The sequence below is a fragment of the Aethina tumida genome, chromosome 4 (genome assembly GCF_024364675.1).
Source record: "Aethina tumida isolate Nest 87 chromosome 4, icAetTumi1.1, whole genome shotgun sequence".
NCBI lineage: Eukaryota > Metazoa > Arthropoda > Insecta > Coleoptera > Nitidulidae > Aethina > Aethina tumida.
The window spans coordinates 9,226,485-9,240,758 of record NC_065438.1 but is presented as its reverse complement, the minus strand read 5'-3'; the positions used below and the strand labels follow the sequence as shown (position 1 = coordinate 9,240,758).

Sequence of the window (14,274 nt, the reverse complement as noted above, 5' to 3'; positions counted from 1 at the left end):
TCCATATAATTTATGAATTATGAAAGCAACATAATTATTTAGGTTATGTTAGTCGTTCTACAAACATGACATTTAAACTTCGTGAGTTCGTTAAAAGTATACAATTTTAAAAATTTCAGCAAACGCAAAATTAAAATTACAAAAGTACCTCAGTACAAAGAATTAGAAAAATATACACAATGCATCTCTGTCTCCTTGCATTACAGTTTCCTGTAACTCCGTATCGATCGCTTCTATTCAGTGACAGCTGTGCATGTTGACAGTTCGTTGACAAGTGCTTGGATAAACGAAAATCGCCGCGGCAGCAGCCAATTTACATCGGACAATGGTGAGTTTTTCAATCGCCTTCGGCATGCTCGATCTGAAAATGTTATTGTCGCAACCCGTTTCAGTCTTTCCAAGAGAAACTATCGGCCCTTATGGCCAGACCGGGTCAGGATCCAGTCGCCAAAGACGATGTGCCGTGGTGGATGAAATTCGGTGGTCGAGGGGTTGGAACCGTCGGAGGATTCAGTGAGATATTGTTTTATTTATTAAGTTTTATTGTGAACAATTTACAACTAAACAAACGGTGTTTGTAAGACTGTTTAGATGTCTGAAATACTTACACATACATTGATTAGATCTATCTATGGTCCTGTTTTATTAGTTTTTAGATTGCATTTAAGATTAGATGTGTCCCATTCATCGTACGCCCCCTTTTAACATATCAAATTGTTCTGTTTATAACACAATACTATTTTCTTAGGATATATGATATGGATGTTTAATGATAATGTTTGAAACATATCCATTTTACGAATACGTATGCTGGAAAGTAGATTACTTAATTAAATTCTCCACTTAAAAGTTATAAATATTTTGCATATGTGTGCACAAACAATTTACTCTAATTAATTAATTCAGTTGATTGGAATATTCATCAAATCCTTGTGGTGATAGTGATTATTCCAATTAGTTTCAATTTTATGGTTTCATTTTTGTTTATTTTGTTGTTATTGAAGTGAAAATTTAAAATTTAAATTCATTTTCTGATAACAACTATGCTTGTCTACATAACATTTCCTGATTAGTTGAAAAACCTTTTTACAAATTTTACTTTTATTGTGATTAATAAGTTATAAATCACCCATTTACATATTAGTAATATTAATGCTTTTATCTTATCTATTTCTATTTTATTAAAGCAGCAACGTCATCATAGAACAATAAAAAATAATCGTTTTTAGAAGATGATACATTACAACGCAAATAATTGATTAAACTTTGATTTCTGAAATCTTATGCAGAAAGACGAGTGTGTATCCACACAGTTTCCGGCCTTCAAAAGATCAATAAGCGTTAATGTTTAGAAGACGAAAATAAGGCGATGCAAAATTCCGCTCGCCGCTTTATCGAACCAAAATCGTGATTAAAATACAGTGACAATGCATTTTCTAACGGGAATATGCACACTGTTTCTTTCTCATAATCTTCTGACTTAAACGTGATGATTTTCATTTTAAATAATATTTGTTTTTCATATTATTTTAGTTTATTCATATCTGGATTAACTTGATATTTGTTTTCAGTAAACATAAATTGAAAGATACATACAGTGACAGAGAAGTATTATAAAATTTAATAAAAAATGAAGATACTTAATAAAAGGATTTAATTCAAATTTTGTCCAATCAGTATAAAAATATATTATAACTTTTTTAATTTTTTTTGTTACACGTCGAATATATTACTTTAAACCTTTATAATATTTGTCTGATTTAGTTGGCCAAAGAAATAGTACGTTCAAATATATTTACGTTTTGTGACACTATTTAACAATACCCTTAATAGTTATACTTCAGAGAAGATGGAAATAATAATTAACATGAAACATCAAGGTCTAAATGTTGCCGACATTGCTAAAAACTTAAGATGATACCAAAAAATGGTTTACAATGATAATTAATAAATATGAAACAACACACACAATTGAATATACAATAAGAAAATGTTCTAACAAGGAAACAACTCGTCTTATTGACAGACAAATTGAAAAAATCAATAAAAGAAATCCTTTCTTGTCCTCTAGATAAATAAAAAATGAAGTAATTGGTTTACAAGTGTATGTGTGTACGAGTGTATGAAAAAAATTTACAAGGATGTAAGGTAATGAAACCATTGGTATCGAAAAAGAATACTCAAATAAGATTAAAAGTTTGCACAAAAATGTATTAATTATCCTCCAGAATTTTGACGAAGAGTACTTTGGATTGATGAATCAATGTTAAATGGAACAAAATCGTATGGTAAAAAATATATTCAAGAATTTTGGCAAAGGATACTTTGAAGTGATGAATCCATGTTCAATAGAACAAGATCAGACAATAAAAAATACCTTCATAGCCCTCCTAATAAAAGATTGACTCCAAAAGTTTTGGTTTGGTTTCCTTGGCATAGTATAGGACCATTACAAAAATTATTAGTAAAATGGTCTGTTTCATATATAGAAAATAATGAGAGATATAATCGAACCATTTGCCAATGATAATTTACCAATACATGGATTTATATGCCTGAAAGTTGGTTAAAAGATAAAAATATTGAGATTCTCGTTTGTTCAGCGTATAGTCTCGATCTGAATACAATTGATAAGTTGTGGAAAGACAAATAATCTCGATAAAAACACTAAAAAGCAACAAATTTAGATGAATTGTGGTTATTAATTGAAAAGTCGTAAAATATAATTTCAAACGATCTTTGCCCATATTTCATTGCATTTTTAGGTCACCGTTTAGGGCTGGTTATAAGGAACAGGGAGTACCCAACAAAAAATTAACAATTTTATATAATATTATAATTATTAATTAAATATACATTTTTCACAAGTGTGCTATTTCTATGACTAATCTCATTTCGCATTTATTTTGTTTAAGATTTAAATTAAGTAGAAATTGATATTTGTAAAAATGAATAGTGATATAAAGAATATTTTAAACAAAATAAAAAAATATTTTGATTGCATTTAATTAGAGTTGTGCCTTTTCTATTTAACGTTAGGATAGTTTCTTTAGTCACCACTATAAATATAAACCCACATCAATTATAAAAATTTACATGATTGTCCAATTGAGTTAGAAAATTGACGTATTATTTCTGTTTAACGCTTAAAATGGTTACAACGCAAGGGACTTCTTTGTTAAATTATCGCAATTTTATCAGCTGCTTTCCAATTACTTCCTTTATTGTTCGTAATCGAATTGGAACGATTCCAGTTGCGATTTTCCTCGGCGTGTGGAATTGCGTGGGAATAATCACCGGCAACGTGTCCGCGATCCTGGCAGGACTGTGGCAGATCGTCGCCGGTTTCTTGGTGCTCTGTTGCGAGGCACCATGCTGTTGCATGTTCGTCGAGCACGTGCAAAGGCTCAGCGACTTCGTCGAGAACCGGCCTTACTGGAACCGTGCCCTAGCCTACGTTGTGTGAGTTTAAATCGTCGATAATTGTGATTTAATGAAATTATTGTAAATGCGTACTGTTTCAGTTTGGCGGTTCCCCCGATTTTAATGGACATCGGTTTCAGCACGTTCTTTGGCAGCGGTCTCGTATTTACTACCGGCGTCATTTACGGCATGATGGCCCTGGGCAGGAAGTGAGTATCAGTCGATGGGTTGCGCGTCTTTTTGTATCAGACCTTCATTTCTAATTGATCATTCTTCTCTCATGCATACGGGACACGTCTTGTATATATCGATTGACGGGTGCTTATGGGAATTAATAATGCGATTTGTGGGATTATCTAGATAATTTGGTGGCGTGCTTTGGCGGGTTTATTTAAGCAACTACTTTCTTACACTTTTACGTTATATCAATTTTAATTTGCATCTGTTTATCTATCTATGGGATAGTCCGAGTTGGACGGTTTAACATATTTTTATTTATCACAATTTTTTGACTCATAAATATAAATAAGCAACATTTTATATGTACGAGTTTGAATTATTTATTGTATCTCTTATCTTGTTTTTATACTTTATTGATAAATACATTGCTGTGAAATTATTTTTAATGAATTATGTAGTATTATATATACAGTACTGACAGAAAATAGAGCAACTTTTTTAAAATTCAAATAATTTTATAGCTATATATATGAAAGATTAACTTACTTTTATAAATTTACATTATAAAATACAAATATTTTGTAAAATGCCCATCATTACGAATAATTACATCTTTTTTTCTCATGAAATGCAACACATGGTCAATAATATTTGGATCAATAAATCTTGTTGATTACTATACTTTAAGTGACGTATTTTGTTGTTCACTGTCTCTCATACGTTTTCAATGGGATTTAGATCGGGAGATTGAGATGACCAATTCATAACATTAATTTTTTCCCTGATTCAAAAATATTGAAATGTGTTTTGGGTCATTATTCTGTTGAAAATAATGTTTTAGTGTCATATTTTCATCTGAATGAGGTACCATGTTGTTCTTCATAAAGTAGCTCCATACCATTACTGGCCCGCCGCCGTGTTTAATAGTGGGTTTGCTATATTTTGGGTTAATCCTTTCACGAATATGTCGCCTTACGTATAAAATCCCATCACTACTAACGAGATTAAACTTAATTAAATGGGATCGGGTAAACTCAAGTTTGGCTCGCCTGTTCTTCTCTAGTAGTAGTACTAGTAATAATCTATTTCTTACGGTCTCAAGTAGACCTTTTATTTAGCTGGAACTCAGAAAAGGATCTTTTTTGGAGTAGGATAAAAATAAAATCATGAAACCTATCGGCTTTCCTTGGTCTTTCAGTTTTATTTTTTCCTTCTACATCTTGAAAATTGTTGTAATTTAGACTCAATCTTCGAGCGATATTGATTTTTCTCTCATTAATGAAATTTAATTTTTTGATTTGTAGTCAACAGAATTAATTCATAAATGATATAAGTATATTAAATTTGTATACACAGGGCGTTAGCAATTTATTTAAAGTTACTCTACTTTTTGTTAACACACTATAGGCGGGTAGCAAAATAGTCCATACTAAGTTGTTGAATAATAACAAAAAATAAGAGATAATTCTTTCAGTTTCGTATGTAAACCAATAGAGTAAAATTATCTCACCTCTCTTTTAAAGTAAGTACATTCAAAAAGGTAAAAATTACCCGGCCCGTTAACAATCAACATTTCTCGAGACGGATATTTTTACCCGACCCGCTTATAGTGTGTTAATACTGTATATACAGTGTGGCTCATTTGAAATCAGGTCACCCTCATAAAATTGTATTTTTGTACGATTTTGACAAACTTTTTTGATCCAAAAACCAAAATCTAAAGAAAAATTGAGGAAATCATACTAGCGAAATTTTTATAGAAAATCTGATTCCACTACTGGATTAAGCATCTCCAAATTTCATAAAAAAATACACATATTCATAATTTTATGGCAAAATTATAAATTATATTTTTATGTCAAAAATAGTACAGTCTGAACACATTATATATTGAACAAAAAAAAAAAAATAAAAAAACAACAACAACATTTATGTTTATTTACGCATAATTAACAACATTACAATTCGAATGATTAGTGCTTTTGTCATGTAAATTTAGATCATTATATATATATGCGAATGTTGGAACCAAAATATTGAAATTTAATATAAAATTGTTATTGTTTCATTATCGCTTTTACAAAATATTACCCTTCACTTTTATTTAAATATTAAGTTATATTCTGTATTCTATATTATATTTTCTATTTTCTATTTTTTCTATATATCCTATATATATATGATAGATTAGCGACTGTTAATCTGTCTTTTTAGTTTGATTAAAACACTAAATTCACAATAATACGCTTTATTACAACAAACGTACTTTAACCCTCGACATCTAAAGCTTGACTGCCTGGTTCTTTCTTAAGAACTGCCCCGAATATTAAATGTAAACAAATACTTCAGATTTGCTTATAAAACAAAACTAGTCTAAATAGATCAAGTGAGCACGTCGCATCGGTCCATCGGTGAAGGTGATGACGTAAGCTAACACGGCCTTCCTGACATGTGGGGCGTCCTCGCACCTTCCGCAGTTTCGCAAAGATTCACCTGACACCGGTAATCTGTAAACATTATAACAGCAGCACAAGCTCAAAATATATTCGAAGAACTAAGTCTAAACCTTATTTCATTTAACAAAATAGACTGTTATGCGGCACAGTTAACAATCACTAGAAGCTCAGAGGCGGCTCAACCATCAACAGGTCTGTTACACCCATGACTCTCAAGTGCTATCAAAAGATACCATATTCTAGCCAGGAGCTCAGAGGCGGTTCAACCACTACCAGGTCTATTACCCGCTTGTCTCACAGACCCAGAACACAACAATCTAAGCCTGCAGAGCAGGGACCTTAAAAATAGCCTGCCGAGCAGGGACCTTTAAACATAGCCTGCAAAGTAGGGACCTTAAACATAGCCTGCAAAGTAGGGACCTCAAACATAGCCTGCGACGCAGGGACCTTAAAAATAGCCTGCCGAGCAGGGACCTTAATCATAGCCTACTAAGCAGGGACCTTTACATATAGCCTGATACACAGGGACCTTAAACAGCCTACTATGCAGGGACCTTTACACACATTCACACATCAATCTTATTAAATAAATCTATATCCATCATACCTTATAGAATTTCTGTATCTGGCCAGGTTCGTAACTGTTCATGCGCTGCTGTTGTAGTTCTACCTCGGCTGCCAATCCTTCGGAGTGCGTACCTCTCATTAGGTAAACAATGCGTTACCTCAAAGGGTCCGTGATACTTTGGTTTCAACTTTCCTCTATTCGACAGCTAATAGCGACATCTAATCCTAACGAACTTGCTTCTGTATGTAGTTCGGTTGACAATTCCAGATCAAAAATGTTGAAAATCGGATAAGATGTCAATCGTACATTTTCACATTTACATGTCCATTCAAAAGATTTTCCCTCACGTAACAGTGCAGATATCGGTGCTGTTAAAGTTGCAAAGTTTTTCACAAGATGTATAAAATATCCAGCCAGTCCTTTTTCGATCACACCTAAATATTTCACAGATGTTTGGAAAAAGTTACATTTTTGTATATTTAAGGGCGTCAGTGTCCTTTCTTAAGTTCTTAAGACATTCTTGAATGGGTCGAGCAGGGCACATCACATCATCAAGAGATCAAACGGCATTCGGTTGTTCTTTTATTTCTTTCGTAACCCACTCGTCCATTCCTGACAAATTCAAGTCATATTCCTCAAATGCAATTTCTAAATCTTACAAGTCGAAACTGCGCTGCAGCCACACTTAAACCTTCTGCGCAGCCATCTTCAATGTTGTCGATAAAATTTCCATGTTTTGATTTTGGAATCTGTTGTTACTTTCTTGCTGCTAGTCTCTCTCCGATGCACTTTTGGTAATGTTCACAACGTTCGGACTCACTGCGCGGTCGCGTTTTTTCACTATTGTCTGCCATTGTTTGTTCACAAAGAAACACAAAAAAAAATTTTTTTTTTTAGGTCCTTTCTTCCGGAAATAATTCACGAGAAGATATCCCACTTCTGATGATAGATTAGCGACTGTTAATCTGTCATTTTAGTTTGATTAAAACACTAAATTCACAATAATACGCTTTATTACAACAAACGTACTTTAACCCTCTACATCTAAAGCTTGACTGCCTGGTTCTTTCTTAAGAACTGCCCCGAATATTAAATGTAAACAAATACTTCAGATTTGCTTATAAAACAAAACTAGTCTAAATAGATGTGAGCACGTCGCATCGGTCCATCGGTGAAGGTGATGACGTAAGCTAACATATATATATATATATATTCAATATTTACTATATATTCTATATGTTCTATATATTCCATATATTTAAATGTTCTATATATTCTATATATTTCATATGTTCTATATATTTTATGTATTCCTTATATTCTATATTCTATATTGAGATTAAACATAACAAATATTTTTTAGTATTAAAATTATATAAATAAGTCAATATAATTGACGAAAATTTATGCTATTTTTCACATGACAGTTAGACTATCATAAAAATATGATTTTTAATTTTTCTACAGAATTATGAATATGCATAATTTATCATTTCAGGAGGTGCTTAATTCAGTGGTGGATTTTGCTAATATGATTACTTAAATTTTCATGCCTAAAAAAATACCCAGTAAGTTGTAGTTTTGGTTAAAAAAACATGCGACTGTTTCTATAAGAAAATATGTAATGTTTTAAAATTGAAAAAGAAGTAAAAATCCCGGTTCATATGGGCCATACTGTATATAATACTACATAATTCATTTAAAACAATTTTACAGCAATTTTTTTAAATTATATATTTATAAATATGAAAATTATAGTCCCGTCACAAAAAAAAAAATAAACGAAACAAATTAGTGTGACTAACAAAGTGTGTGTGTTTCTCCTCCTTGTTAACACGTAACGCAGGGCATCAAGGGAGGAAATGGCGGCGGCCGCATCTCCCAATCTGGCCACATCGCCTACCGGCATGGCCAGCACCGATCACCATACCACCCTGATGGAAGATCCGGACGTGTGGCGTCCTACATAAGCGTCCCGACGTCGCTTCACCCCACTAAAAGTACATAACATTACTCACCGGTATTTGTGTGGCTTTGTAATTTATTCCTGCTAATATTTCTCGTGTCCGAAATATATGTTGATGTCTGTGACTTGAAATTTTTGTACTGCACTGTAACTGTAATTTTATTAATATTAAATATTTTACATCTCCAATTTCGGGCACAAAACAAAGGCTTGCATGCAATTCACTAACAGTAGGGAGCATGAGCTTATTTCCAGAGTACGTAGTAATTTGCCCAAACGACGTGGACGCCGTCGTTACAATTGCTTAGCCATTAATTATTATTCGTGTTGTGTCGATTTAGGGCCACCGCGGAAGAGATGCGACAAGCCGCAGCGGCCGACCTGGAGGCGGCGCCCGGCTCCCGACCAACGAGCAACATGAAGTCGAACCTGGTGGACAACGCGCAGCCGATCAGCTTCACGGGCGCCCCCACGTTCGACAGTCACGTTTGATGCGTGTCTTCGGCGCGTGACTCACTTTCCACAACCCGAGGCTCTGGCGGAACGCGTGCGATCTTCTACCGTTTAAGCTCGAACGCTCCAATACTCATTATTGTCTTCTCCGTTGTCCCCACACACCCGGTCGTCGGTTTCATTTTACGGTTTCATCTTCCTGTACACCATGGTTTCGTTTTGGGTGGTCTGATTGCCGTGTGTTTTACCGGAGCGTCCGCTTTATACACGTATAAGTTTTCCAATTGGATTTCGTGGCACCGGACGCTCAATTATCTCGTCAATGCCTTGTTTTTAATTGTATATAACAGAAACGCTGATTGTTATGTATATAAATATTTTTACAAAAAGAACAAACGTATTATTGGGATTGTGGCGAGTTGATTGGGGTTGTTCAGGTGAACGTGGTTATTTATTTTATATCATACAATTTTAGCGAATAGTTTTTAATGTTGATATATTTGAGACTGTATTATTTATGCTATAAACTATTAATTTTAAATCTTTCCGTCTAATTTATTTTGCTCAATTGTTCACATGTGTAGAAAAAAAGTTAGGTCAATTCAAATGTAGGAAATTCTAGATTGTAGACATTTGTTTTTAGGGATGAAGTGCATTCTTCGCGGATGACAAGTACTAAACAATGTTAATAATGTTACGCAAATCGGTGTCTACTTTAACATTAAAACGATCTTAAGTTGGTAATAAGACATATCAAGATTATTTCCATTCCATTTTACTGTAATTATTTAGTGTAATTAACTTGTTTGACGTGCACCAGTTAATTGTTGATTTTGGGCCAATTAGATTATATATATATACATGTGTGGCAGCATAAGTGTCAAGGCCTCTTTTTTTCCAAAATCTTACAGCTAGTCATAAGATTCCTTAATTTGTGATTTATTTATAGCATTATTTCTTCCAAAGCTACATAAACATGTTCATGTATCCTGTATATTGCCAATTTCGAGATTCAAGGCGAAAATCCAAGCCACTCAAAAGACATATCTCCAATTTGCTGTTCTTCAAATTCCACAATCCAAGTGAGATTTATTTATATTATAAGTTGTTTGAAGATCATCAAAAACGGTTTTGGATGGCGTGGATTTGTTGTCTTTAAAATTTTTAACTTTAACGCGATTCGTTGCGTTGTTCCATTTCTCATTGTATATTTTACCCCCCATAGGTTTAAGTGTAAGCCTAAAATTCCCCCTAATGTTAAGGACTAATTGTATTAATTATTACTGTATTGTTATTTGTGTAATGTATATTATTTACGTATTATTGTAGCAATAAATTGTCTTATACATTGCAGTGTTTGTTTCATTTTACCAAGTGTGTAAGCCGTTTTTCTGAATCAAGAGCTGGTGCATAAAATCTATTGAAGTATATGTCGAACCTAAAGCACTATTTTGTTGGTAAGACATATAGGTACTACAAAACATCATATTCGTTTAGTTGTTTTTCTTGTTTAATCAATCAAAATGGCATCGGAGAGTCGCTGAATTCTTGTTCCAACCCTTAAGACTTGTGAACGTTGACTTTAATGTTTCAAAAGTAGTGACTTCAATGTTACTACTACTACTGTTACGTTGAAGACAACGAACGCATTATTGGACGAAGATGACACAACAAATGATGGTGGAGCAGCACTATGTGCGAAATGATGTTTTTACGCCACAAAAAGAAGGTTTTTTGCATCGGATTATAATTGGAGATGAAAAATAGATATATTTTGAAAATCATACATAAAAAAGTCATGGATAACGCCATGGACAACAACATAGTAAGATGGTATTGCTTTGGGAAGAAGACGATGCAGTGTTGTAGGTTTGTAGGATAAGAAAGGAGTAATATTACATCCTCAAAATGAGCTCGAAGACAATGCAAAGTCTGCAGCATGACGATGTTACTGTACATTCAGTAAAAGTGGTCATAGAAACGATTTCTTCGCTTGATTTAGGAACCCACATGCCACCCGCTGTCTTCTCTAGACCTGGCGCCTTCTGAGTATCGCCTATTCTCTTCGATGGGACACGCATTAACTGAATAAGACTCAAAAACTTTCGAGGGTGTACGAAAATGGCTCGACGAGCGAATGTCAAGGAAAGATGAACCTTTCTTTTGGGATGGTATCTATAAATTGCCGGAGAGATGGACATAATATGTAGAAAACTAGGGTCGATATAAAATAAGTATAAACTAAGTACAAGTATATAAAGTAGTGTAAATCAAAAAATCATTAGTCATTTCGTTATTTCATAGAAAAAAATAATAATTTAATTATAATGAAACAAATTTAAGCCGTTTTATTTTATTTACAGCTCTTGCAATTCTATTTAAAGTTTTGTACAATTCAAGAGCGATTTATATTTGGTGTTTGAAACAGGTTGGTCTAAAATTAATCCTGATTCAAAGAAAACAAAAATTTCACTTGAAACAACAGATTAACTAAACTGACTATAAATTTCCTTGCACAAAACAGAATTAAGACTTTATAACTACTTGTAAATGGTGAGGTAAAGGTTAAATGAAATATCAACAGTTCATTTAAATTTGATGCTTTGTGGTGTTTTAATCAAGATTACATGTCGTTCCACAAGTTTTCAATAGTGTTTACGTTGTCCAATCGAGAATCTCATCATGATTCAATCAATTTTAAACAACGTATCATTACATAAAAATCTATTGGTAAATGGGTAAAATGCCGTTGGCAAATGATTCCATTACTCTCTCTCTCTCTTTCTCATGATGTTATGTTCGAAATGGTACTTCTATCCCATACCAAAGAAAGGAGCCTCAAACCAAAATTTTTCCTCCATCGTGTTTCAAAGTGTTTGTAGCGTATTTGGGAGCCAATTTTTTATTAAGAGGACAATGAATGTATTTTTTACCATCTGATTTTGTTCCATTGAACATTGATTTATCATTCTAAAGTACTCTTCGTCAAATTTACAGAGGATGATTAATACATTTTTGAGCAAATTTTTAGTCTTGTTCAAATATTCGTTTTTGATTCCCATGGTTTTTTCTTTACTGGAATATATCCTTGAGGATTGACTGGATAAAATTTCAATTAAACTCTTTTATGAAATGTTTATCATCCAAATGTTAAATTGTTGTTTTAACTTTCTTCATTTATTTATTGATAGAAACATTTTGAAACTAACTGACGTTTTATATCTCCATAATTGTAATTTTATGTACTAAGGTAAGATAAGCCAAATTTGTCTATCCGAATTCTGTACAGATCTTATGTGCACGACTCTGTATATTTACATATCAAATAAACTTTTGAATAAATAATTAAACTGTAACTGAATTACAAAAGATCATAAAGTGACGCCGAAGCCGATAAACTTTGAAATGTAAATCTTCCGTCAAAAGAATTGAATTCAGAAGACGTCCGATTTTAAATAAAATAACAGGTACGGACCACAGGTGTTACGCAGACAATGAGCGGCAAACAGTTAAATGAACCGCTTTTGTGTTCACCAACTGGATACGACCATAAAGTGGTCTTTGACGCAAAGAATTATTGTTATCGTTCGTTACTTTTTAGTTATTATGCACGTTTTAAAAGTTTTTAGATTACGTTAAGTCGCACCACAAATAACATGTTATCTCTTGTAACTAAAACAACAAAGAGTGAATTAACTGTTTAACTCGCCTGGTTGATAATGGGAAATTTTGGAAAATAGAATGTTTGAAATTACAATTTCACAGTTTTTGGTGTGCCTAATTAAGGAACCAGTACCTTGGAGCAAGGTAGAAAATTTCACGGCATTAACACGAAAAAAAAAAAAACAATAAATTTAGAACGACAGATTCGTTCCACCTTCCGTTCAGTTTTGGGTTCAATGAAATTTCTACTTGGGTGAAGTTTTGTCTTGACAAGGTTCCACGATATTCATTCAGTTGCACGGCGAACTCGCCGATGGTTATCGAATCGTAGTACTATACTAACCTTCAAGATCAAGGTGGTACATTTCCTTTAGCAAATGCACATAATACCAATATCGTAGCGGATCTGTCTGGCTTAACAGTTCCTCATCCAAATATTGGATGACAATTGTTCCTTTGACAAGCTACTTTGCAACACCTGCATGGACAACTTAAAATTACAACCAACAATACCTACATTTAAAAATTAAACACGGTAGTAACAACCTTTTGGTGTTAAGGAAGGAAATCTCGTTTTAAAATCTTCTTATTAACCTTTCGTTATCTTTTTAAATGAATGCTGGACGAAACACGTGAATCAGGGCAGTTGACTAACCTCTAGAGTCATATCTATTTAACACTTCCTCGTCGATTTTAAAGCGTTTGTTCCTGTGATATTGAAAGGTTCATAAACCTTGATGGTTTGATCCATATATTTCAAATAAATTGCTCGACATCCAATTAATTAAATCAATTGTGCACGTTTAATGTGGGCGTGTAAGAAACTCATTTCCTAAGACAATCATTAAGTTCACAGATCGATAATTTTAAATAGGAAACGTCACTCCCTTTAACAGTTTAAACAATTCATCGATTAAATATCAACGTATGTTTTTCCATTACGTTATCGATGTTTTTGCGGAAAAACAAATAGTACCAAGGGGAAAATGACATTGCGTAAATTGTTAAAAAATTACACGTTCTGCACAATATCCGGTACCGTATCTCAGATCGTACTATTAATTATTTAATTGTATACATTAACATTTTCTTTGAATATCGTTATAAATCAAAAGAGTATGCGTTGATGACGTAAAAATTATTATATTCGCGGTAAAATAATTTATTATTATCGTTCGGTTATTCGAGTGTACGTGGTAATTTTTTTAAATGCACAAACGTTATTAACGAATTCGATGTTATTAAATTAATCGGTCAGTGTTAATAATTTTAATTTGACTGAAGAAACTAGAAGGTGTGAACTTAATTTAAGAGTATAATTAGCGTTTTTATTAATGTAATCTAACTTATTTTTTTATTAATTATGTTAACATTTATTATAGATTGTTTCACACAAACAAATTTATTCTTTAATGGTTTTTTAAAATTAATGAATTCATTATTTATCATAAATAATTAATATTCTTTGTCAGTAAATTGTTGCGTAATATTAATAAAATAAAATTGTAATTCAATTAATAATATTTTAAAGATAATAGTGATTGTACTTACCGTTGTTCACACAA

At 32.8% G+C, this 14,274-nt stretch overlaps 1 protein-coding gene across 2 annotated transcripts; it reads left to right on the top strand.

Moving 5' to 3' along the window:
- The first annotated feature begins 20 nt into the window (after positions 1 to 20).
- Positions 21 to 10,399, top strand: LOC109601373 (calcium channel flower). Of its 2 annotated transcripts, XM_049967005.1 has the most exons (6): positions 21 to 328; positions 393 to 513; positions 3,255 to 3,462; positions 3,525 to 3,632; positions 8,474 to 8,627; positions 8,935 to 9,073. In XM_049967005.1, exons 1-5 carry the CDS (start codon positions 326 to 328, stop codon positions 8,595 to 8,597), a joined length of 564 nt encoding a protein of 187 aa, XP_049822962.1. In that variant the 5' UTR covers positions 21 to 325; the 3' UTR covers positions 8,598 to 8,627; positions 8,935 to 9,073. The 2 variants fall into 2 exon arrangements, with proteins under 2 accessions (XP_049822962.1, XP_049822961.1); XM_049967004.1 differs by lacking the exon at positions 8,474 to 8,627 and having other exon boundaries at positions 175 to 328; positions 8,935 to 10,399.
- Positions 10,400 to 14,274: the final 3,875 nt, after the last annotated feature.

Bases quoted from the DNA above. Each gene is read 5' to 3' on its own strand.
- LOC109601373 (XM_049967004.1), top strand. The intron at 514-3,254 runs GTGAGATATTGT...GAACGATTCCAG, and splicing joins TGGAACCGTCGGAGGATTCA to TTGCGATTTTCCTCGGCGTG. The intron at 3,463-3,524 runs GTGAGTTTAAAT...GTACTGTTTCAG, and splicing joins CGTGCCCTAGCCTACGTTGT to TTTGGCGGTTCCCCCGATTT.